Raw genomic sequence first — 25,286 nt, 5'->3', positions numbered from 1 at the left:
TGTGGTGGTGGTTGTGTACTTGCAGGTGATACAGCGAGCTCTTTTGCAAGGGAAAGTGCCTGGTGTGGATGGTTGCTGAGGGCGGTCAAGGGAGCTGTGGACAAGGAGGTTACGCAGATTAGGTGGTCGGCGATATGAGATGATAGGGCGATCAGAAAAGAGGGCCCCAATGGAGGGATCATCCTGTAGGATGGAAATGTTCTGGTTAATGGTCCTTGGGATAGGAAGTGTGTTAGGGTGGTAAGGAAGCACCAAAGGAATGCGGTTGTTACGGAGGGAGTTCCTGATCGGGTTGATGGTCCGGGGGGTGTTTTTGGCTCGGGCAAGGGCCCTGTCAATCACACTGCTGGGGTATCCTCTGTTCATAAAAAATGAGTACATTTCGAGGGCTTGGTTTTCGAAGTCGATGTCATCGCTGCATAATCGTCGTAACCTAAGGAACTGTGAAAAAGGAAGAGAGTTTTTAGTGTGGTTGGGGGGGTGTGGTTGGGGGTAGTTGATAGACAAGTGGATGTCTAGAAACGGAAGAGTGGTGGAAGAGTGGTGGAAGAAATGTTAACCGTATATTTGAGGGACGGGTGGAAGTTGGTGAAATGGTGCAGGAAGAATTCAAGCTGATCGTTGGAGCATGACTGAATATACTGCTTTTGATTGTTTATCTGAAATCTCAATAATCACACATTCAACTCAAGGAAAATACATTATTTAAAATATCACTCAGTTAAAGAGATGTATCCCTGCTGCATTAGAATTTCAGTGTGTTAAAATTATGATATTGCACATGTTATTATATGTTTCTGGACTTATACTGTATATACTGTAGTGTTCTTTTAACAGTCTTGTTTCAGCCGACCTTGAAGATGTGACTCTCTGAAATGGGAAGCAAAAATAGAAACTGTTCCACTTTTCAGATATGATACAATTGGTTGTATGGAGAAGCAGATTACAGACAAAAAATCTAAACACTTGAACCCCCTGCTAAGTATGCATGGGATGTTCACATCTTGTCCTTTATTTTCACAATTTCACAATTCTGCCATTTAAAGAAAGTAATGGGTTACATAATAACACGTCTACTTACACAGAGATGAAAGTGCTCCTATATCTGACCTGTAGAATTCTATGTTTCAGGTGCTCTTTAGAGTGCTGAATATTTACTCATCTTCCTTGTTTGGTTCTGATTTGTTCTCTGGAAACACCTTTGAAAGACTTTGTAGCTGTACTTATCTAGTAAATGGAGCTCTATTACTGATGCAGCAACTTCCAAGAAAGCACACCAAAATTCTTTTGAATAAAATTCTCAAACTGTTACAAAATTATATTGTTAATGAAAATATTATAGATTTGAGAAGCATAAAGCTATGTCTCAGACATACTGTATGATTATCTTTATTGAAAATATTTTTTCATATATAATAAGATATATAATAGATATAAAGATAAAGAGTAAGACATCTATTAATGTAAAAAACAAAAAACTATATTTTTGTCTCAAGATTTTTTAAAAAAGTACTCAATTCTGTACTTCTGACGTGAGCAACCAGTCTCCATATATACGAAACGTCACCCTCTCTTCTCCCTCGTTCGTTTTCTGCATCCCTCCTCCACCTTTGCAACTGCCCAATTGGTCGCATGTGGGTCCTATCCTCCCTGTCCAATGGCCGTCAGCCAAGTGGGTTAAGCCAAGTCTTCATATCCCAATAAATGATTCTAATTTCTCTCAACCTTTCGGCTGCTGTCATTCCTCGTGAAAGTATTGTGTTGCATTTGTCATTATCAGTCACACTGCTCATTTTCACTTGATCCCTGTACAACGTTTATAAAAGAGTAGTACAGTAGATAAAAAAAATCTAAAATCATACTACAGATATTTATACAATGGAATAGGTCATATTTGTTAAGTATACGTTTTGTGTGCAAATGTGTTTTTAAGATACAGGACAAACAGTATGTATTTGGATGCACAATACAATATCCTGAGAAATACATTCATCTTCATGTTAAACTAAGAAAGATTAAACTTTATATTTTGATGTGTACAAAAACTGACTGATTATTTGAGCATTTTTAAAAGAAAGAAATACCTTTACCAGTGTGCTTCAATTATTATTATTATTATTATTATTATTATTATTATTATTATTATTATTATTAGACATTAAGGCCCTATTCTTTAACAAAAACTATAGAGCCATGTACTTAAAAGTCTTGCATAAATTTATCCGTCACTTACCCATCATTTCATATTGCATGTTAATACTGTATACAGTATACCAAAAGGTCTTACTGTTTTTTCTAAGAACATGCCCTTGTGCTTTTAGAATAGACTTATGACGTTGAATGGTTCGAGAATAATGAATAGGTCTCTTGTTAAGTTACAGAACAGGTGTAGACTGAATAAATATTTGGACCAAGATTCACAATCAGTAGTCTGATAGCATATTTTCCGTCTTCACGAGTTTAACACTGATATTTTATTTTATGGTATAAGGAATAAGGTGTGTGGTTGTAAAATACAGTAAAAAAGCTGAGAACATTAAATATTTCACTGAGCATCGTCTTTCTGTCTTTTTAAGGGAAGCTAAAAAAGGATGTTTTCGGCTGGATATGTAAGTTGCTTTTTTCTCTTTTCTTTTCATTGGATACATTTAGCGTGCTTATTTCCTGCACATTCATTTTCTAAAATAGACTGTATGTTTTAAAACTATCCCTATTCTCATTACAACTAAACTGAAATAATAATTAGTTTTTAAAAAATAAAGGTGAAGAAAGATACATTACCGCACACGTCATAGATACTGCATGAAAACATTTTCAGCTGTATTTTGTACTACATCTGCCATAAAAGTTACAACTTTAAACTTGAAAAAAATGAACCAAATACCAAGTGCTCAAAATGTTATATTATTTTTCAATGTCTCACACATCCAAATACATAAATCAACATGTATCTCTTTTTATATCTGGACTGCTTTTTTACCCAGCTCAAGACCAATCTGTTTATCTGTAATTTCTCATTTTAATTATATTCCTCAGTCACATGTACACCCTGTTGCATCAATGTGCTTAACTCTCAATACAACAAAGTGATTGGTTATACATGTACAGTATACCAATATATATCTTCATTTTTTGTCATCACTGTCTTGTATCCATGAAATCTGTATGATATTTTAATTCTGAGCAGTTTGGTCTGTCTAGAGAAGCATGTACATTGCATTTCTTGCTTGTGCAAGACTTATTGCCATTAACTTACCTTATTGCCATTTTATAAATTTATTATTGTATGTTGTTCCTGTCTAATATTATCTTACTATCATGGTCGTCGGTTCTGACTCCCGTGAAACACGTAGTTAAAGACACTATGCGAGACGACGGTATAATCCTGAAGTGACTGGAGTAGGGAGGTGTCATCAGGGAAGACGCAGTAGGATCAGGCTGGGTAGAAACACAGGGGATAGTGACGGCAAAGTCTTCTTGTCTGCAAAGTCTATGTGGTCTATGTGGTCATGTGAGACTCAACCAGATTATGTTGAGATGTTTTGTTTGAATTAGGTCCATAAACTCAGCTATGAAATGGTAATGGTACCCAATCAGTCCCAGAAAGGCCCATAATTGATTTTGGCCTTTGGCAAGGGACAAAACTTAAAAAATGTTTCAAATCTCAAGCTCAAGCCTAACCTAACGGTTCTTTACCCACTGTCCCAGATATTGAATCTAGGTGAAGTCAAGTCAACTTTTCCTGTGATGATCATATGACACTGACCTCTCTTAGCTACTTAGGACAGCTGGAAAGTGGGATAGATGCAATTCCCAAGTTTCACTAATATGTCTACATCATCACAGCAAGCTGTGGCATATTGAAAGTATGGTCACAACGGACAATCTATAACGTGCATGGATTGTAAAAAACCAGAAGGAGTTACAGAAGCAGTTGGTGACATTATGTGTGATCTCAGGGGAATCTGCATGTTAACTTTATTAAGATCTAGAATGAAAATATATTTTAAAAAATAGTGGACAGATTCAGGAATTTTAGCCACCTGTACCTGTGCTTCCATTTGATTGCAAAGGAAGTTCCCCGTGATGATGCCTACGTCCTATTTATCAAGAGGAGCACCAGGTGGAAAAGGGCTGAGGTGCATACATCAGTCTGAGTAGTGACACCCTGCCCTGCCTTTAACCCCTAATACAGTAGTCCCCTTTTTTCAGCTTCTTTTCTTTCCCTGCCTTTCTTTGTTTTTTTTGGGGGGTTTGGCTAAACAAAGAGACAAGGATTAAAAGTGCTCTAGGGCATCAGGTTCCAATCTTGGCCTGCATGATCTTCTAGAATATGGGGAAGTCTCAACTCACTATCATAAAAAGGAATTATGTGTCACAAAAAGAGCTAGCACTGGACCTCAGCCTGTATTTCTACAGTATGTTTTGCTCTTCATGGAACTGAAGCTTTACAGTTGGGCATTCTTTGCAATTACTATGCACACAAGTCACCTCACTTTTTTCCTCAGTGTCAAATTGAGTAGGGTCTACCAGAGAGTTTTCCAAGGTAGATTGTAGTCCCAGAGTCTGCTATGGCTTGGATTTGTTTCAATTTAGGGAAGTGGAGTCACTGGCTGCATTACTTGGAAAAGTACCTCTCCAAGGTAAGGGTCAATATCAATGTCTGAAAAATAATATAAGTAAGAATCATCTAAATAGGATAATTTAAAAATGATCATCTGAACACACAGCAGTACAAACAATAATCAACAGAAGGGACATTGCATATATAATTATTTTGTGTGATCAGGGACCTACAGTATAAAAACATCACATACTGTACTACTGTTAATTTGCACTTTGGTGAAAAAGACTTTGGTTCCCAAACCCCGAAAATCTGACATACATAGTCCTGAATACTTAAGAAATTGGAATCTATTTTCACTATACTGTAATTCATGTTTAGAAAAGTTTGGTCAAACTGTATTATTTTTATCACAGATACAAGGGACAATTTACCCAGCTCAAGATTTTAACCCTTGCAGGGATACAGAAGAGCTGTTTGGAGCTATTCAAGGTATGAGTAAGCAATTTAGTGAATAAAATTGTTTTTATCAAAAGTTCAAGAGGAAGTCAAACCCTAATCTCACCCACTTGTGCCACTCAAGTAGCTGACTGTTTTATTCAGCCAGGCAAGGTAAGCCAAAAAAGAAATATTAATTCAAAACAAGCCTTTGCTGTTCTTTAAATTAGGGTTTGGATGTACTACTGAAACATATTTAATGTCAAGAAGTGATACATCTTTTTTTACATATAAAATACATTTATATGTATTGAATGTTTTATAAATATGAATATGTTCCTTTACAAATATTTCAATTTTAGCAACCCTCAGGTTGATAGGATAACAAACAGTTCAGTAGTTTGGTTAGATCCTAATAAATGTGAGAGACAAGATGTGCAGAGTATAGTTGACATTACTCGCCTAGTCGAGGGAGTTTGGCAGCCTCATTTTAAGGGTGAGGCTACCCAGACACTCCCTCTGTATTGAGGGATACAAAAGAGTTGTACTGCAGGAAGTCCCACTTGTGAGATTTAGTGTACTGCGTATATGTGGGCAATTGTGCAAGATTGGGATCTAACATTCTTCTTTCTTCTAACTTTGTTATAATTCCATTAAACCATCTCATTTTAAAGAAAGTACATTCCCATGCCCTTGGAAAATACCTTGGGATAATTTTTTATAATAAATAAATCTTTGCAGTAATTTACAAGTGGTAAAAGGAAAATAGATGAGATACTGTATATGGTTGATAGAAAGCTCAAAGGTCAAGCAAACTCTGTGGTTTCTGACTTAAAGGAGAAAATTCAAAGGTCAATCAAAAGCTCCAGCTTTGCACTGTAGAGTTTTGTAGCAGCTGAAAAGACTAACATACATTATTTTGCTGTTACGTGATTCTGAAACTAAGGAGATTCGGGAAATTTTGTTAAAGAAAATTCCAGGACATCCATGGCTCCAGATCTCTAAAGTATCTCTGGATGTTAAATTAATTGGAGTAGAACACACCCTTGTAATCAAATCTTCTGGCAAAGTGGAATGGGTGACATTAAGACATTAAAAATCAGTAATAAAAATATTTACATTTTAAGCATTATTTAGTCTGGGATTCTTTTTTTATGTTCAGGATGCAATAAAGATGTGCTGATTGATATTCTGACTCAGCGCAGTAATGCACAGAGACAAGTAATTGCTGAGGCCTACAGGGAGATGTATGGTCGGGTAAGAAGATTTTTTATTTACTTTATTACTTCAACTACAAAGCAAAGCTACTGAGGGGATTTGCTTTGGTATAGTTGAGGTGCTCATTTGGAAGGGAGGTTGAGCCCTGCAGTCCAACTTCGTCAATTTTATGTCATTATCCAGCGATGATTAAGTCTTCTGCAAGCCACTATGAGACTTGTAATGTAAAATGATGAACAGCTCCGATGTTTCAGAGGAAAGCCCAACCACAAGTTGAGTAGACGTCTTCCAAGATTAATTATAGTAGTGAGGTTTAAAAATTATTTGAAAATTCCAAACTTCAAAAAACCTGCTTAATTCAGCACTATTTTGATTTGACTGGTAATATGAAATAAATGTACACAAAGATACAGAGGCGGAGGAAGGCTAGTGCATAAGATCAACTTTATAATACAATTCACAAGTATCATAAGTGATTAAGAGTATAATTTTGTTTCTGTAAATAAAAAACATTTCTTTTAACGATTCTTAAAGAAATGAAATGCCATCAATTGTTCAGAACTGCATGTGTGGAACTGCAGAAATAGAAATAAATACGTAAATAATAATAAATAATGAAAAAGTAAATAATTTCTGTTTTAGTTGTTCTTTTCTGCTTTTATTCTTACCTTTGAGAAATTAAATCACTTTATTGCTTTGTGAAACTCAGAAACAATACATGTGAATTAATACCAAACAGAGAAACAATGGCCATATTCACAGAAGATTTAAGTTGAAAATGTATTACTATTATTATTAGTTGTATTATTAGTATTAGTAGTATTATAATTATTATTTACAACATTTTCCAATGTCTTTTAATTATAAAGTTTTGTAAGAGCTGGTCCACAGTGTCCTAAATCATAAATCAATTATATTGACAGCCAGGGCAGCAGATTACATCAAGAAAGTCAGGTTTACTGTCTCCAACCTCTGCCGGTTTTCATGAACAAAACTATAAGTAGGGACATATTCTATGGTAAACTATATATATATATAGTTAAAAGTGAATAATTTAACATCAAAGGGATGCTATTAAAATCGTGCAATGCACCATTCAGATTCCTCAAATTTTACTTATGTTGTTAAAATAATGACTGATTAGAAATAAAAAAATGAAGCACTTGAAAAATTATACAAAATAGTCAGGGTGAATGTAACTTTAAGAGTGTCTTCTACATCATTGAGAACAGGAATCTTTGTTTGGGTACATATAAATATTTATTATAAAAATATATATATGCAATAGCACAGTACCTTCACATGGTCTAGAGGCAGAAAGGGTTTTACCACTTTTTTCACCCAGCAGGCTGGTCCTTTTTGATGAAAGGATTACATTCCTTCTTTTACTTTCATTTACATGGATGCACAGTTCTCTGGCAGAGGCGAAAGCCTCCGGATGCAGCTGAACATATATATAAACTCAAATTATACACACATATTTCTTTGTTACATTTGAGCAAGCTGTAAATGAGCCTTTTTGTGGAGCTGGTGTTTTTTAATTCATTAGACTAAATAGAATTGACAAAAATGTATGAAACATAATCATTTTCATTCATTTGCACATACTTCTTGTTGACAGATTGTTCCCCATATTGCCACTGTTCTCAATTAAATGTCTTGGGAAGGTGAAAGAAGTATACAGTAGATTCTTCCAATCATATGAGGAATACGGAACCAGTATAAACTCCTGAATAATTATCCTCCCAAAATCTGCTGAGCAGCTGTAACTTGGAAAACTATCATCCTATGTACAATAATGAGAACATCTTTCTGACATAATGTGATTCTCATTTTTAAACATACTGTGAAATTTTATATTGGGTGAGGCTGGAGAAGGGGGTATTAAATTTATCGGCAGTAATACTATACATTCTCACATTTACCATTTAATGTTTCTATTGATGTAGTCTGGCTAATAAACAGGTGAAGCATTATAAGTAGTCTTCTTTGATGTAGATATGTGGGGATATAACATATATGCAGGTAAAGAGCCATTATAACAATATTAAGATACCTTTTTCACTTCCCCTACAGTAGCTTCCACTAACAGATGTTTATCTGATGGTTATCTCAGCTCAACACTGCCAGCAGAGGCTTGTTGCCTTAGTCAACAGATGTCCGAGACTACATTTGATTCTCCTATCTGTAAATATTTAAACTAATCTGTAAAAAGTAATCTCACCTTGGCTTCCATATTTGCCTGGTTCAAACATTCAGTGATGGTATTCGGTGAAAAATAATTTTATCACTGAATACTATCTAATTTCTGTTTTATTTTGTAGTTTCATTTGACTGGGTAATTACATGTAATATTGAAATTCCACGTTCTCTTGTCATAGAAGCAGGACTATGGCACAGCACACAAAATCACACACTTGCATACTTAAATTGCTAAATTAATTTCTTCTCAGGTGTCAGACATTTCATATGCAGTAGGCTTGAAGCAGTGAGAAGTAAGAAAAAAGGCAGAAACCAAAAAACAAGGCTAAAAAAATTTGTTGATGTACACCATTCCTTTAGATATAGAATATATCTAAGATATATAAGAAGGTAAACATTTATCCATGCTTACATATTTTTCTTCATTTCAGAAGCTAAAATCATTGAATTCATTATTCTTTAAATACATCTGGTATGGACTTAAAGACCTATTTTATGTTTTTCTTCTCACAGGAACTGATCATTGATCTTCGAGAAACTTTTTCCCATCACTTTAAGCAAGTTATGGTTGGGCTAATGTATCTGCCTGTATTCTATGATGCTCATGAGTTATGGCATGCATTGAAGGTACCTTTACTTCCTATTATATCTACTACTAATCATCTTGGTATTGTAAAGTACATTTGTTAAAACAAGATACCTAAAATAATGAAATTCAATTCAGTGACATTATTATGGTAAACTAATACTGTACCAATACAGCTAATGAAGTGAGTGTCAAAGTGGTGTAGTGGTTAGCATTGAGGCCTTGTGGTACTGGGGATCTAGGTTCAATTCCAGGGGTTTGATCTGTATGGAATTCACATGCTCTCCCTGTGTGGATTTCCTCCAGTTGCTCCTTTTTCCTTCCAAACTGCAAAGAAATGCTGGTAGGTTAAATGGCTTCTGTAAAACCTGGCTCTGGCGTAAGTATGCATGTACTGTATTTGTCTTTGTGTGCCTAGTGATGGACTGGCATCCCTTCCAGGGTTGTGCTATAATGTTTTCTGCAATAGGCCACCGTGACCCTGAATTGGATAAGCAGTTAATGAAAGTGATTTTTATACCGAAAACCAATAGACTGAGATAATTTGAAGAAATTTCAAATGGCAATTACATTGATCCTGAGGGTCAATTCAATACTTGAAGGTTGTGTTCATGTAGAAGCGTTTTTTAAACATGGGTTGTGTGAGGCCAAGCTGTTCTTCTTTGAGTGATATACCCATGTATGTATGTATAGAAGGGACAGAGGCCGATTTATTATCTAACCGCACTGTTGTACAGTACGTTTTCCATCTACTAGAACCATCAATCTGCAAATACAGTTATTAAACTTTGGGAGGGGTTTCTTTTTTTAGAAGATTTTACTAAGTATTTTACCATTTTTGAAGATCTGATATTTCAAGGTCCAGCAGTGATAGTTGTACTCTTATGACAGTAGGAGGTTCTCAGTCAAATAGCAGAAACAGACATATTTATTTATCATATTTACTTTCAGTATATACATACATACTGATTTACTTGTTTCCAGACATAATTACTTATTCTTATTCACACTCTTACCTTACTTAACATTAAGTATTTCTGTTCTCACCCAAACTATAGTCTACCATGTTCGTGAATTTTCCTTTTTCTTCCTCTACCCCATCTTTTTCAGTTACCCGGGCACTTGCTCTTTCTGTCAAAATGTATTAATTCATATAAACCTATGAATTTAACAATTCATATAAACCTTAATATAATTTTCAATATTAATATTTACTGGTCATGATCACTAAATAACTGTATCTGATTTGGTTGTTTTCCAAAGATTTGTATTCCTGCAAGGCCATTTTTAAATCAGAAATCAGTTCAGAAATATAAATATATGCTTGTCATTTTTTATTCTATAGATACTTGCTCTGCCTGAATGGACCAAGTATATTACAGAACAAAGCCCCGTGACCTCTAATACAAAGGCACCCCATCAAATTCTACATTAAATAAATCAACATGGTCAATAAAGAAAACAATTGTCAAATACAAAGTTGGTGATCGGTGCACATATATAGAGGATTATGTTTTGCTTGACCTCAGAATGTACAGTCAAGTCAATGTCACATTCCTGTGATATTTTGGTCCTTTTAAGAACAGCAAAAGTGATTCACCTTCAAAAGACAGGGACATGTTTTACATTCATAAGCAATTTAAAATCCAATTCCAATTTTCTCTAAAATAAGTGTATCATATTAAATGATTTTGGGGTCCAAAGTAGTGGTTATTTAATATTATACTGAAAGGATTACGTGACCATTTTAAAATCTCCCTTAAGTATCCAGTGTGGTTTTTTTTCAGTAATATCTCTTGACCTATAGAGAAGCTATTGATTTTTAAGGATTGTTGTAGCATGATATATTAGTTCAGTTGAACCAAAGGTAAGAGGAATTTAAGTGTCATTTTAGTAATTTAGAGAATGGCACTGGTAGGTGAGAAAAATCAAAAGTAAACCATTCTTTTCTGAAATAAAAGACATTCCCAGGTCAGAGATCGACATAGTGCACTTGCTACCATTCTCGACTAGTTTTAAATAAATATCTAACCTATCCAAAAGAATATATCGTGTGACCAAAGATAAAACATTCTTATTTTGTTATGCTTTTGCTCAATTGTTATTTTTCTCATGGGAGTGGGTGGCTCAGGAAAATACTAATTTTTGCAACAAATCTATATTTTCATTGGTACTTTTGAGTGAGAATATCAAAAATAACTTATTTTCAAATATCTTTACTTCTTTTTACTTATTACTTCTTCTGAAATTATTAAGCAAGGCAATTCAACATTATTGACATAATTTTCAGGCAGTCACTGTGGTCATCTGTGAAATATTCACTAAACAGATATTTGCCTTAACGAAGATGCAGCAGAAAAAACAGTCAACTTTTCCATGTGTTATTCCTGTTTTACAACCTAAGCATTTCAGATTCCTGCTAATTTTTTGCTTTTGTTGCTACTGTGTACTGTATGTCCTAAGTCTACTGCCTGTTGGATTTTATGATCACTCTCAAATCTATATGCTCAGAGTGCCTCTTTCTAACAGCCAAAGAGGCGAAAATTGGATTGGTAAGGTGTTATGTTGCAGGAAGACCACATGATACTGGGTGAAAATTGTCACCTTGAATTATTCTCACTTTGAGTCTGTATCATAACACTCTGTAAAACAGATCCGGCTATTTAATTGTGACTAAGACAGCAAATCCTATCAAACTTCTGTCTGGAACTTATGAGATGCTGAGATGCATACAGTATGTTACGGTATATCACACATCCCGCATGCACTTGTCATGTTGTTTAACTATCTAACACGTATGTACCGTTGTCATAACATTCTTGCAATGTTGTGGTAAATTAGTTGTATGGTCTACTAGGTCAGATATTTTTTAATGTTTTAGGAGAACCAATAAAATAATGGTGGGAAATAATATATGTAGAGTGAGGACAAGGATACATTACCACTGACTAAAACATAATAATCCATTAATGTGAAATTAAAGGTAATACTATCAATAGTATAAAGTCTGCTGCTGTCTCACCTGTTTTAAAACAAACCTTGTAAGGAAACTGGCCTTAATTCTCAATAACCTTTTGCATTTTTTCCAATTTGCTCTTTTCTTGAACAAAAATTAGAATGGGTATTGGCAGGTTGATTACGCCCTTGTTTAGAATCTACCGATCTCTTTGAAACTCTGTAGTCAGGGTTTAATGACATAAGAACATATGAATGGTTACAAACAAGATGAGGAGGACATCCAGCCTGTTTGGATTGACCATTTAGGTAAGGAAATGAATGATCGAGGGGCTGGTCCAGTTGTTTCTTGAAGAAAACTAGAGTAAAAGCCTTGGCAATCTGACCCGCTTGTTTCACTTCCACAACCCTTGGCGGAAAGATGGTTTGCATTCTCCCACTTAAATGCACTTCCACATACTGTATTTTCCATTTGAATCTCCTTTTTCATGTTTCATTGTTTATTCAAAAGAAGCCCATGGTCTGACATTGTTAATGCCTTTGAGACTAGATTTTTTGTTTCTATTAAAGACTAAAAATACATTATTTCTGCCTGTCAATATACAGTCGGCCTTTTTTCTGTAATGCATCCGGTTTCTCTTCTCTGGGCAAATTGCAGAGGAGCAATATCTTTTCCATAGTGTATATTTTTTTCAGAAGCGACCTCTTCTATCTCATCTTCTATCTTCTATTTCAGTGTTTCCCATTTTATACGGTATTTATAGTTTATGTTTTTGCTACCTACCTAAAAAAACTTGATGTTGCCTACATCATCTGTCTGGTGTTTGCCCAGTCTTGAACTGTATGTTCTGCTTTTACAATGAATGTTAATCCTCTTCAATATCTATATCAGTATTGTCTACGCACCTGACTAGTTTAGCTATACCAGAATCTAGATAATTGATAAATGTTAGGGTAGGGGTCCTAGTACAGATCCCTGAATCTGTACAGATCCAATAAATCCCATCACTCCAAATCGAGTATTCACCCCTTACCCGTACCCTCTGTTTTGTAGTTTTTAACCAGTTCTCCAAACAAATAAGCATTTGTCTGAATGCCTACTGACTGTAATTTGAGAAATCGTCTTTTATGAGGAACTTTATTACATACTTTTGTTTGCTCGAGGAACTGTAATACATTCATTAGATAATTTTAAATTAGGCATTTCTAAATACGTGTTGACTATTCCTTAGGATCCTATCTCCATATTTCCATATCTAGGATCTAATTATGTCTAATAATTGCATAACGTCACATGTAAAAGAAGTCAGGATTATTGGTCTATATTTTCATGGTTCAGTTTTGTTGCCTTCTTGTGAATGGGCACTGCACAGGCAATTTTCAATTTCATGAGTGTCTTGTGATTGTTGAAAGAGTTGTACCAGTGGTTTCTGACTAACATCTCTTTTTTCTTTCCTAATAGCAATTAATTGCTATTATGGAATTGGTTTTCACTGCAATGCTAATGACTCTCTGCGTTACACCACCTCGCCACCAGAGAGCACCCCACCCTCTAGTGCGCAACAGAAATGCAGACCATGCAGACGTCAGTAGTCAATCCCTGCTCGCTTACTGTCCCTAGCTCACCACGCCTCCCCTCCTGAAGCCTACTAAAACCCTGTTCATTATTCAAACAGTGGTCAGTATTGTTGCCATTACTCTGAGCTCTAGATCTAGCCTTCAGTACATTCTTCCCTTGTTCCTGCATCTGTTTCCTACTCCTGTTTTCTTCCCTGTTCATCGTTTGCCTCATATTTTTTCCCTGTATTTTGTCTGCTTGTGGCTTCCTGGTTTGGTTTACCTCACTTTGGTGCACTCAGCCCCTGGTCTTTTGTTTTCTTCCTGGACTCCTAAACTGGTTTTTGGATTTTTGGCCTGTTTCTCGACTTGGACTTTTGGATTGTGTTCCTGGACCTTGAATCTAGACCCTCCTTCTGGCTTTGGAGTTTGCTCGTCTCTAGACCCTGGCCCTGGATTTCCCTCATTCACTGTCGTGACCTTGGAACCCACATAGGGTCCCTTTCCTGATTACCAAGCCGTGAACCAGCCTTACACCCGGATTCACTTGCAGATCAAATCCTTTTAAAACTGTAAATACTACTGCTCTGATTTCCACAGGTGTCTGTTTAATATTCAAACACGGATGCAATTGAATGTTCTTAAGGAAGTTAAGCTCAATCTTCACATATTTGTTGACTGAATTATCTTGTGTTGATGGTAACTGAATCCTATAAAAGCATATTTTTTTCTGATTTAAACTAAATATATAATAAAAAAATATATTGAATTACAGTACTTTTTAGACCACTGCCATGACAGTACACATTTGATTCATTAAGCCTATAGTCCAAATGTGCCTGTTGAATTAAGCTATAGTAGTAGTGAAATGACAAGGTTATGAACCCACTATTTTTATTTACTTATTCTTCAGTTGTAAAGCAGAGCCACCAGAATAACAATAATACAAGGAGAAATATATCAAGATTGTGTGCTTTGACAATGAGTCATCAAATCATAAGCATTGTGGCATGGGGGGCAGGCCACCCACACATTTAGAAATGGGGGAAACAGTACAGTATATATATACGCTACCATTCAAACACTTTTAAGAGCTCTTTAACATATAAACAGCATATATTATTCTCCATTTCTGGGACTTTATTGCTTTTGTTTGTGTTGGAGTAGACTACAGTCCTACCATGCTTCTGTAATTAAATCAGCTGGAAAGTGTAAAGTAAACTGCTAATTACTGTTTCCAGCTCCACTCTCATCCTGTAATTGGAGAGTAGACCACAGGACACATTTTTAATCGTGTAAAATCACAAGCTACTAAGATTAGATTACTGATATTTACAAATGATTAATATATTAAAAATATTAAAACAATAAACAATTAAAAATATATAAAATAAAATGATATAATAAAAATATAAGTAAATATAAAAACTACAGAATAGGAAACTGTTCATTCTAACTGCTGTTATTATTTTTCAGATCAGAAACCTATATAATGCAAATTCTGTCTGATTAAAGGAGGGAATTATTCTTTCCATGTTTATTTTTTCTGCACAATGAAAAGGATTTATTTCACACAGATGAGATGTTGTTATGTAAGTGTGCAATACAAAAACCTATCACCAATTTAATCTACTTTAATATGCCAAAACACTTCTTATTTCATTCAAATAAAAGTTTCATTTTCATTGGAGGAATGCTCACACTTCATCTACAGTATCTTGTTAAGTGACCTTTAGTTGCAATGGACAATACAAACATGTGTACCGGTTCTCCTGTGATGGAAGCTTCCTGAATTGTTTTCTGTAGACAGAAACAATTCTATTGACATTATAAATGAAAACAATATTCATTACAAGAAATAATGAGAAGAATCATTACATTTCCTGGAACAACAGTATATAAACTTGATGATAAATGCCACAGACTGAGATAGGTCTTACTTGTTCCAATGGTCACACAGAACCTTTCAAAACTATTCAGACCCTTCCAATGATTTTTCATTTTATAATTCATTACACTTTTATAGTGTTTTTACAGTGTTTTTGTTTTTTAAAGCGCTTTACAGGTAATGGGGACTCCCCTCCACAACCACCATCTGCATCGGGATGATGCGAGGGCAGACAGAGTGCACCAGTATGCTCACCACACACCAGCTCTGAGTGGAAAGGAGAACAGAGTAATGAAGCCAGATTTATATTTAATCAAAACCTGATTGCTAAACCAGAGGGGTGGATGAAAATAATAAAGTGAAAGAAATAAGTTAATACTTATTAAGTTAATAAGTATTCACACCCTGAGTCAACACTTGGTGGAAGCATCTTTGACTACAAGTACAGCTGCAAATCCTTTTGCATATGTTTCTACCGGACTCATCCAACTTTGTCAAGTTGGTTACAGATCATTGATAACAAATATTGCTACAAATTTTCTATCAGATTCAAGTCTGGACCTCACAGGAATATTCTATTTCTTCTTATTAATCTATTCCAGTGTATCTATGACGCTGTGCTTTGCACCACTTTTCTGCTGAAAGGTGAATTTTCATTTCAGTTTTATCAGACTGGAGCTGCTGTTCCTTTCTAATTTCCCTGTACTTTATTCCATCCATTTTCCTACTTGACAAGTGGAACTATAACATAATGTGACCATCACCATGCTGTACCATTGACAAGGGAGATGTGTTGTGTTTGGTTTATTTCAAATGAAATTCTTTGCATGTGGACCACTTTTGTCTGATCTGTTCACAAAACCTTTTGTCACATGTTTGCAGTGTCATTGCTTTGCAAACGTCATGCAGGATTTGAGGCAGGTCTGCCACTCTGGTGGTATTCAGCCCAGCTTCGTGGAGTGACTGGGATATTGTTCACTCATGGCAATTTTCTCATTTACTCCCATCTTAGCCATTAAATTCTGTTTCCAAGTGGTCCTTCACCTCACAATGGCATCCCTAGCCAGTTCCCTCCTATCTCAGATGCTACATTTGGAAGGTTAACCTGAGCAATGACAAGATAGTACAATACATCGCTTGGATACCAGTTGCCCTTGTGTGTTTTCACCAATTACTTTCCATCCTTCAAGGACTTGCTGTCTAGATAAATTGGGGCTTTTAAATTGTCACGTGTGTGTACCCTGTTTTTCATCCAATGTTTACAAGGTTGGACTCTGGCTCACTGCAACCCTGTATTGGACTTAACGGTTATTGAAGATGATTAGTCCTCTCCACATTATAGTCGAGATCAGTGGCTGTATGTTAAGCAGATCATTTTCATATCTGTGGAGTAAACTATACAGCAAACCTGAAATTAAGACCTTCAGAAAACTATGAATGAAAGGTCTGTGAGACCCAGAATACTTTACCTGTCATTGCTACCATGTGTTACATTATCTCATGTGCTAGCTTAAAGTGATTTGTATCCACTGAGTGAACCATACTTTTTTTCCCTAATATTTTTAAAACATGTTACATTTTGACTGATGTCATATTTCTGCTTTTGCACGATTGTAAAGGTTTTTCAAACATCAGATACATCCCAGCCCCCTTTTGGTTGGATTTTGGTTGTCCTCCAAATCTTTGCTTGTCATTGAAAGAAACAGTACATTTATTTTTAATACAGACACAAATTCAGGATGAACAGCCCCTGATCAACTCACCTCACCTTTACAGAAGAGAAGAAGACAACAATGTGAACTCAACATTGTATACTCCTAGAGGGCAGCAGGAATTCATCCCAGCTTGGAATGAGCTAAACTAACTGAATAGTGAAGTTCAAATAGGGAGCTGCATCAGCATGCATAGGCTTCAAAGGAATAGGTAAAAGTTTATTCCATGCTGAAGAGGAAAGAGACATAACCTGTGGGTCACACCTGAAGAAGGCTCCACAGTCAAAACATGATGTCTCTTTCCTAACAGGTTAGTGGTATAACTAGATTACTTTAACAGCTTCCCTCAGTTCTTCAGGTGCTTCTGTGAAAGAGACCTTGAAAAAAACGGCAAACACACAAGCCTTCTGGGACCAGGATTGGACACACTCGCTGTATACATGTCCTCTAGAATGTATGGTTGTCAGGGGCATCTGTTATATAAAGTATTTACATTGAAAGCCCCTGAGATAATGGCACTTTAGTTACCACCTCCCCCTTAAAACATTTTAAAATGTAAAATGCACTTATTTTGCTAACCAGTAACGTTCTCCATACATTTATTAAAAAGATTCGCTATGTGGTGTGTCAAAACAGAAATGTTTGCAGTAGATATTTATTGTGTTTTAGATTGTAAACAGTTTTAATTATATGACTTGGTATTTGAAGAAGGGCATAGTTAAGAATCTGCTCTGCATATAGTATAAATTTGAATACCCTCAAGCTGGATGCTATATCAGGCTCTATCAAGAAATGCTAGGCTCAATTGGAATAATTCAGATTTTATGCAAATCCAATGCAACACCTACAGTATTTTTGACTACTTTATAAAGAACTACAAATAAGATTTCCCAACATCACAAAACTGGCCAGACGGTACTTGTGAATTTTCCCCATCTTTGCTGAAGCTACTGTAGGTGTAGTGTTTTGGCATATGGGTAGATTTTTACAGCTCAACTGTAATCAATAAAAATAAACACAAGGAACAGTAGGATAATACTCAGCTTTAATGGAATATATGTCACACCCTGTACACCTAGAGGGCCCTCTACTTCTGTCCTGTTCCTAGTTCCCTGTGATTATTCATGTCTTTCTGGTGTGTCTGGTTGTGTAGCCTATTTACTTCCAGTGTCTGCTCTGCTCCTCGCTCAGCAATGTGGGTACAATGTCCTGAGACCCGCATGGCACCATGTTGCTCCTGTCCGTAGGCATAGGTTTCTTACCGACATCGTCTGACCCCCTGAGCCTGGGCTAACCCCCGTGTTGCCCCTTTTACCGCTATGCGTAGGGTCTCTACTGCTCTCCTTGTCATTCCACGGCTTGCCCTTCTGATATCCGTGACAATATACAACTCCCAAACATTCAAATCTACTGCTTTTTAATCATCAAGTCTTTTAGACTTAAAGGATTCTAGTTCTCATGCAGCATGGTGTTTGCATTTTTATTAGTTGAGACTACTACCCTCTGTGGTTTAAGGTTAAACTTTATTTTTTTCATACAGTAAACAAAAACGTATTATTGTAAAAAAATGCTTCTGTGAAAATTGGTACCTGCTGTGAACTCTGCATGAGGTTGTGATTTTCTCAGGATCTAATATACAGTACCTCTGGATCTGGAAATCAGAGGAGACTATCAGTATAAAGCTATGTGAAGACGCTCTGTATTCTTGTTAAGCTCTAGCCTTTATAGGAGACTGGGGGTCTGCAGCTTTGAAAAGATTTAAGTTTTAGTTGCCCTTTTTTATTACTGGCATTTGACAGATCTTCCATCTCACCGATGGTGGTCCAAGGATCTGCAACCCCCCCTCACCCCATAAACACTCTTTAAATACCTAATTGCACCTACAGTATGTGAGAAAATAAAATTCTAAATTCTACTTTACTAGTTAACCATTAATTAAATTAATCACCCACCCTGTGACTTTTGTAAAGTAATTAATTTAACCTCCAGTGGCTGGTCAGCTAGACTGTAACTGCAACCACTTCTTCTGTTTCTGAGCTTTATCCCCTGTCACATACAAGTACTTGATAACAAAGGTCCATACCAGAGTGAGAACAAGTGACTTGGTGAGAACAGCTGACACCTCACTCTGGGATACAGCAATATACACTATATTATAGCTATGTCAAAGTTATAATACAGCTTATATAACTGGGTTGGCTGGACAAACCAAAGTAAGGTACCTTACATTAAGGGTAATAGCAGTGTCTGCTACAGGGACTTAAAAAATTTAAACCTGCCACTAATAAGTCCAAAGATTCACTGTTCCAACTATCTACAGAATATGTTATGTTGTGCAGCCCCCTACAAACCACTTTAGGAATTGTACAAAATTTTAATATGTCTTTTTTGGAAGTAGTTTGCTAATGGTGAGTTTCATACAATTATTTAAACCTTGTAACCAACAGAGTAAAATAAATTGCAACTGGTATAGAAAAGAAAGTTAAAGCTCATTTCTGTGTCCTTCCTGTGAAATTAAATACAGTAGACTCTATTTTCCAACAGTTCCAACTTTTATGTTTTAATTGGACAGAGTTTCAAATGCATTAAGCTTCTTCTTGCTTAACTGTCATGATTGCCTTTCTTTCATATTGTACTGATTTTGTAGGGTGAAGAAACAGAGGAAAACTGCCTCATTGATATTCTTGCTTCCAGAACAAATGAAGAGATCTTCAGGATCAAAGAAGCTTACTTCATGGGTATTATGCGTTTTTATTTTTCTCTGTCACAATTTGCATCAAAAACATTTAAATTACCTGTAGTTGTTAAATACAAAAAATAACCTGTACTAGCATTTCTTTGGGCAAATAGAATACAACACTGATCTTCAAGAAGACATCTACAGTGAAACATCTGGACACTTCCGTGATATGCTGATTAACCTTTCCCAGGTACTTATTCCAATTAAACCTAATTGATTAGGTGGACACATCAATTTGAATATGTGTAAGATAAAGACTGTGGCGCCCTCATCAAGCAGTGATGGGGCACTATACGCTGACAAGCAGCTGGCCGGTAATGTCAGCCCCAGGAGAGCATGCTGGGATAGATGGGAACTATCAGGGACATTGCTGACTCCTTTGGGGAAGTCCAGGGGTTTGTGTACGTGGTATCTGAGTGTACACGTGTGACTGTCCCATGTTTTCCCAATCTGTGGCCTCAGTTAGTCATGACTCACCACCTTCACTGTATATTGTGGGGGGTGAGCTTTTTCCTTCTGTGGGTTGGTGAGAGCAGTCCTTTAAAGAAGGGTGAAATTATTATGCAAATCCAGCATCCACTTGTTTGGATTGCTAAAAGACAATCACTGTTTTGAGAATGTTTGTAATACAGTAGAAATCGCATTGCTTGTTGCAGCAGCACTCATTGTGTAAGATTTTTAGTTTGAAATAAAATTTCTGTTGTTAGAAAAAAGGATAGTGAAATTCTTACATTTTGCTTAATGAATTACTTCCATTTTCACTCTTCTGTGTGTTTATTGCTCATGTTACAATACTTTTGTATTACATACACACTATAGCACATTTCCAAAAACCTGTTTATCACAGTGAAGAAACATAGTGACTATAATGTTTTTGAAAGGTGGTTAGAAATAGGGGGGATAGGCGGATGCTCCAATTTTCTCCCACAGTCTAAGGACATGTGTAGATTAATTGGCTTATGGGAAAAGTGGCCCTGGTGTGAGGGTGTGTCTGTGCCCTGTGATGGGCTGGCATCCTGTCCCGAGTGTACCTCGCCTTACTCCCATTCCATCCAGGGATAGACCTGTATTGGAAAAAGCAGTTAAAATATGAATGGTCACAAAAGGGCAGTGTTTTTTCCAAACTGCACGGAAAGCCCATTATATTACGAGTGATATATATACTGTATATATATTACATTTTGCAGAACTTTACAATTCTGTTTATTTTAAAAATCCATCTACATCTTTGAGACAGTAAGAGTAAAATTCCAAAAAGCACTAGTACAGTATGATACAGTATATTCATGTCATGATCTGCATTCATATGCAATACTGATTTGACAATATTAATAAATATGCTGTTTTTACAGGGTGTCAGAGAACAAGTTTATGCTGATCCTGGCACAGCTTCTCAGGATGCTATGGTAAATAAAATATTTATAATGGAGCCATCTTAATATTATGCTTTTTTAGCACTCAAGAATACCATCAGTGGAGGTATAACTAGTGTTTCTTATTACATTGCAGGTTCTGTGGGAAGCATGCCAGCAAAAAACAGGAGAGCATAAAACTATGCTGCAAATGATCCTGTGCAGTAAGAGTTATCAGCAGCTGTGGATGGGTAATGACAAACTAGGCCATTAAAAATGTGGGAACAAATGTTTATCAGTGCTTGATTAGCTAAAAGGAAACTGCAAGAAAAGATAAGGCCTAAGAACATAAAATTACCTGGTCAGATTAAGATTTTAGAATGATTAAGTGAGTTTTGGAATGACTAGTATAAATGGGGAAAACAAGATTGCCTTTCATTTTGAGCTTTTATGACTCCAGATACTTACACAAAGGTTAAAGTATAATAATATGCAAAGAAAACAAGTGACCTTCCTAATTTATAGCTCCTGTCAGTTATTTATCTATATTGTATGAGGAACTGGATCAACTGTCCAGAGGGAAATAACCTTATACTGTCTGTTAAGGTGAAAAAGAAAGACGTTTAATTGTTTACTGTATATCAGTGCCACAAGAAATGCACCTACCTATTTTCTTTTTTTTTTACAATTTAAGTTTTTCAAGAATTTCAGAATATCTCTGGGCAAGACATCATTGATGCCCTTCGTATGTGTTATGATGGGTACTTCCAGGAGCTTTGTGTGGCTATTGGTAAGCAGAGAATAAAGTATTTTATGAAAAAAGTGCTATAGTTTAGCAATTTCAATTCCATTGACGGCTTCTTTGGTTTGTTTTCCTTTGTTTTCTCTTGATTAAGTTCTCTGTGTCCGTGACAGAACATCATACTTTACCTACAGACTCTACAATGCCATTCATGTAAGTGCACAAACGTCTCATCTACTAATATGACTTGATCTCATAATGACAAATAGTCGGCTGTTCCCTGTATCATCACTGAGAAAATGAAGGACATTGAAGCACAGGAATAGATGGACACTATTTCCCCCTGGCGGTTAACTATACAAACTGCAATCACTTAGTTTATACAAAGGTTTTTCTTTGCAATTAATGATAAACTAGAATTGAAGAAGAATAAAAAAAGGATGTCAGTAAGAGACACTATTTCCTGTTAAATATGCTTAGACATATGCTAACTTACTGGAATGGAACTTGAAGTTATAAGAATTAAAATGAAGTAATATAAAAATATGTGATGGACTGGAGGGTCTATCCTGGCTTGGTCTCGTTGCATGCTAGGGGAGGCCCCAGCTCTTCCACGTCACTATATTGGATAAAGCAGTTATAATATGGATTGAGGAAAACTATTAGAAAACTATTTGAAAAAGAGGCATTACTCCCAATACACTGTTTTAAAATATATTGTGGTTTCTAAGATTTCTATGAACTTAAGAACTTAACAAAAGTTAAAAACAGGAGCAGGCCATTCAGTCCACAGTACAGTAGTGAATTGATCCAATAGCTACTGCTGCTCACCTCAGTATCTAAGTTGTACTTTAATAGGTCCAATTCAATAATTAGAAATACACCTAAATCTGCCTCTGAAAAGACTACCTACTTGTATTTATTTGATCTTTTAAGGGTTTGAACTAATTATCTCCCAAAAAGTTAACAGATATACATACAAGTTGCATAAGAAAAAACTATCAATATACCACTGTTTAACCTACTATACAAACTAAAATAGATTACATTGCAGTTTAAGTTTAAATTAAACAACACTGTTTTGATATTCTTACTCTAAACCTGGATTGTTTTTTAGGAATATGGTTTTCACAATAAAACAGTTATCAGAATACTGGTGTCAAGAAGTGAAGTGGATCTTAAGGAAATAAGAAGGAAGTACAAGGAAAGATATGGAAAGTCACTTTTCCATGATATTAAGGTAAAAAACATTTATTGTATCTATTATTTATTATTTAGTGCATTACAAAATCAGATGTTACATCAGTTCATATTTTTCCTAATTCTAATGTAAATTGTGTCTTAACACACAATGAGTTAGAAAAAGTACAACTGTTATTAACAGATTTTGATTTTAAAAACGTTTGAATCCACTTAATCAGAAATACATTGTGCTTTTTCTTCTGGGATTCACACAACACATTCAAATGACTTTTAATAAATATAATTCCTTTTGTGGATCGAATGACAATTATAAAACAAGTGTTATAATATTGTTCCAGACCTTTTCATTGTGCCAAAAAAAGCACTGTCACTATTAGGTTTGTGTAATAAACATTAATTGTCAAATACATTACATGGAGCTAATTTAATTTATGGTGGATCTGCGGTCCACTCCTAATGTACAGTTATTAGTACAGTTCTAGATTTAAACCAGTGAACAGTACCCATTAAACATCAATGTTGCTGAATAAGCATTAAATTAAATTAGTTTGTTATCCATACTGAAAGATTAGCTAAGTTTGTAGCACAGAAAATGTGTTCTGTTATAAATATGAAGAATAGCAAATATGCCTTAGAGAGTAAGATTTAACTTTTAATGTTTACTGTTATTGTAAAATTCAGAGCTTTCCCCCTTTGTTAAATAAAGTATTTACATAATGGAAACAAAGCAAATATTTTCTTAGTAAAAATGATCAAATTCATTTCTGATTCTCAGGTATAATAACTTCATTAGAAATGAAACAATGGATTATCAACCAAAACTTAGACAGCATTTTCTCAAGAGCTTCATTTGCACCTGTCCCTCTAATCTGTCACTTCTCCTCTCATGGACTGAACCTAATTTGAAAGACCACAATGAACCCCTTTGGTTTTCTTTGCATAAAATACTTAACATCTTTTATAATTTACAGTTACAGCAGACCAGTTTTAGTAGTGGGAAAAATCAAAATCAATGATAAAAAAATCAAAATTGTGACCAATCTAATAATTGAAAACCACGCAGTAAATAATCTCAGTCTTCTGTTTTGAAGGAGACAGAGGCATTCTCTGTAGTGCTTTTCATTTCTAATCATTTTGATTTGTATATAAAATTTACTATTTCATTTCAGCTTATGTCTATTTTAAGCATTCTGTTCCTCTTATTGCATTATAAACACTGTTCTACACCTTTTCAGCATTTTGCCTCTGGACATTATGAAAGTGCATTACTTGCAATTCTGGCTGGGGATGCAGAAGACTATTGAAGACCAGGAAAGCAACAGAGAATTATCTATTGTATTGAAATGCATACATCCATATTTGTATGCCAAAATGTGATTCTGTTTTTTGGGGGCTGTCACAAATTAATTTAAGCTTAAATTAAAAAAAAAAAATGAAAATGAAATTGAAACAAAAATCATCATCATAGAATTCATGTTTCATATTTAGATATGATTGTCTAGTGGAACAAAATAAGTATAACCTGTGAGAGCTGAGTGTGAATAAACATTTATTATATCTAATGTTCTTTGTAGTCATTCTTATTCAGTCACTATGAAATTCTCCTCCACCTTAAGATTCCTCATTTTAAACGAACCAGCCAACTGTCAGATTCATCACACCAGGTTTACACTACAGTAGGTTCTCTTGTCTCATTTCCTAAAAGCTGAGTAAAAGGGAACATTTCATTCAAGTGCAGTAAGTGATATAACCTTTCAGAAAAAAAAACATTTCCATTGTTTTATTTTTAAATGGATTAAAAAACTCTTTCTTAACCCTCCTCTAGAGGGTGCTCCAACACCTTTTGTATTTTAGTTTAATTATTACATTCACCTGCCCCTTGTTCTATGTGTATTATTTAAACCCCGTGCTTCCCAAGCTCTGCACTCAGCATTAGAAGATGGACGCCACAAAGCTTGCCTATTCCCTGGCCTCACGGGTAGCCTGAGAGCAGGTCTTATTCCCCAGCGTCCTGACCATCTTCCCGAGTACCAGAACACTGCCGTCACGCCCCCCTGTCAGTCATCCTATTCTGATCCTGTTGTGTTTCCCTGTTACCCTTCTCCAGTCTATTCTGGATTATACTGTCT

The 25,286-nt window shown here is 35.5% G+C and overlaps 1 protein-coding gene across 1 annotated transcript; it reads left to right on the top strand.

Annotated features, from left to right (window-relative positions):
- Positions 1-4,571: 4,571 nt before the first annotated feature.
- On the top strand, positions 4,572-24,474 carry LOC102683101 (annexin A10). Its single transcript, XM_006629292.3, has 12 exons — positions 4,572-4,643; positions 4,981-5,062; positions 6,165-6,259; positions 8,936-9,049; positions 19,768-19,858; positions 19,971-20,050; positions 21,213-21,266; positions 21,370-21,463; positions 21,907-22,002; positions 22,109-22,167; positions 23,072-23,194; positions 24,393-24,474. Exons 1-12 carry the CDS (start codon positions 4,572-4,574, stop codon positions 24,459-24,461), a joined length of 1,029 nt encoding a protein of 342 aa, XP_006629355.2. The 3' UTR covers positions 24,462-24,474.
- Positions 24,475-25,286: the final 812 nt, after the last annotated feature.

Source organism: Lepisosteus oculatus, chromosome 1 (assembly GCF_040954835.1).
Source record: "Lepisosteus oculatus isolate fLepOcu1 chromosome 1, fLepOcu1.hap2, whole genome shotgun sequence".
In the NCBI taxonomy this organism is placed as follows: Eukaryota; Metazoa; Chordata; class Actinopteri; order Semionotiformes; family Lepisosteidae; genus Lepisosteus; species Lepisosteus oculatus.
This window is presented reverse-complemented; position numbering and strand designations above follow the sequence as displayed.

What these genes read in the sequence shown, in the direction of transcription:
- LOC102683101 (XM_006629292.3), top strand. Translation starts at nt 4,572, where the DNA reads ATGGCTTGGATTTGTTTCAATTTAGGGAAGTGGAGTCACTGGCTGCAT. An exon ending in ACAGGGAGATGTATGGTCGG is followed by an intron (nt 6,260 to 8,935) that starts GTAAGAAGATTT and finishes TTCTTCTCACAG; the next exon opens with GAACTGATCATTGATCTTCG. An exon ending in AGTTATGGCATGCATTGAAG is followed by an intron (nt 9,050 to 19,767) that starts GTACCTTTACTT and finishes CTGATTTTGTAG; the next exon opens with GGTGAAGAAACAGAGGAAAA.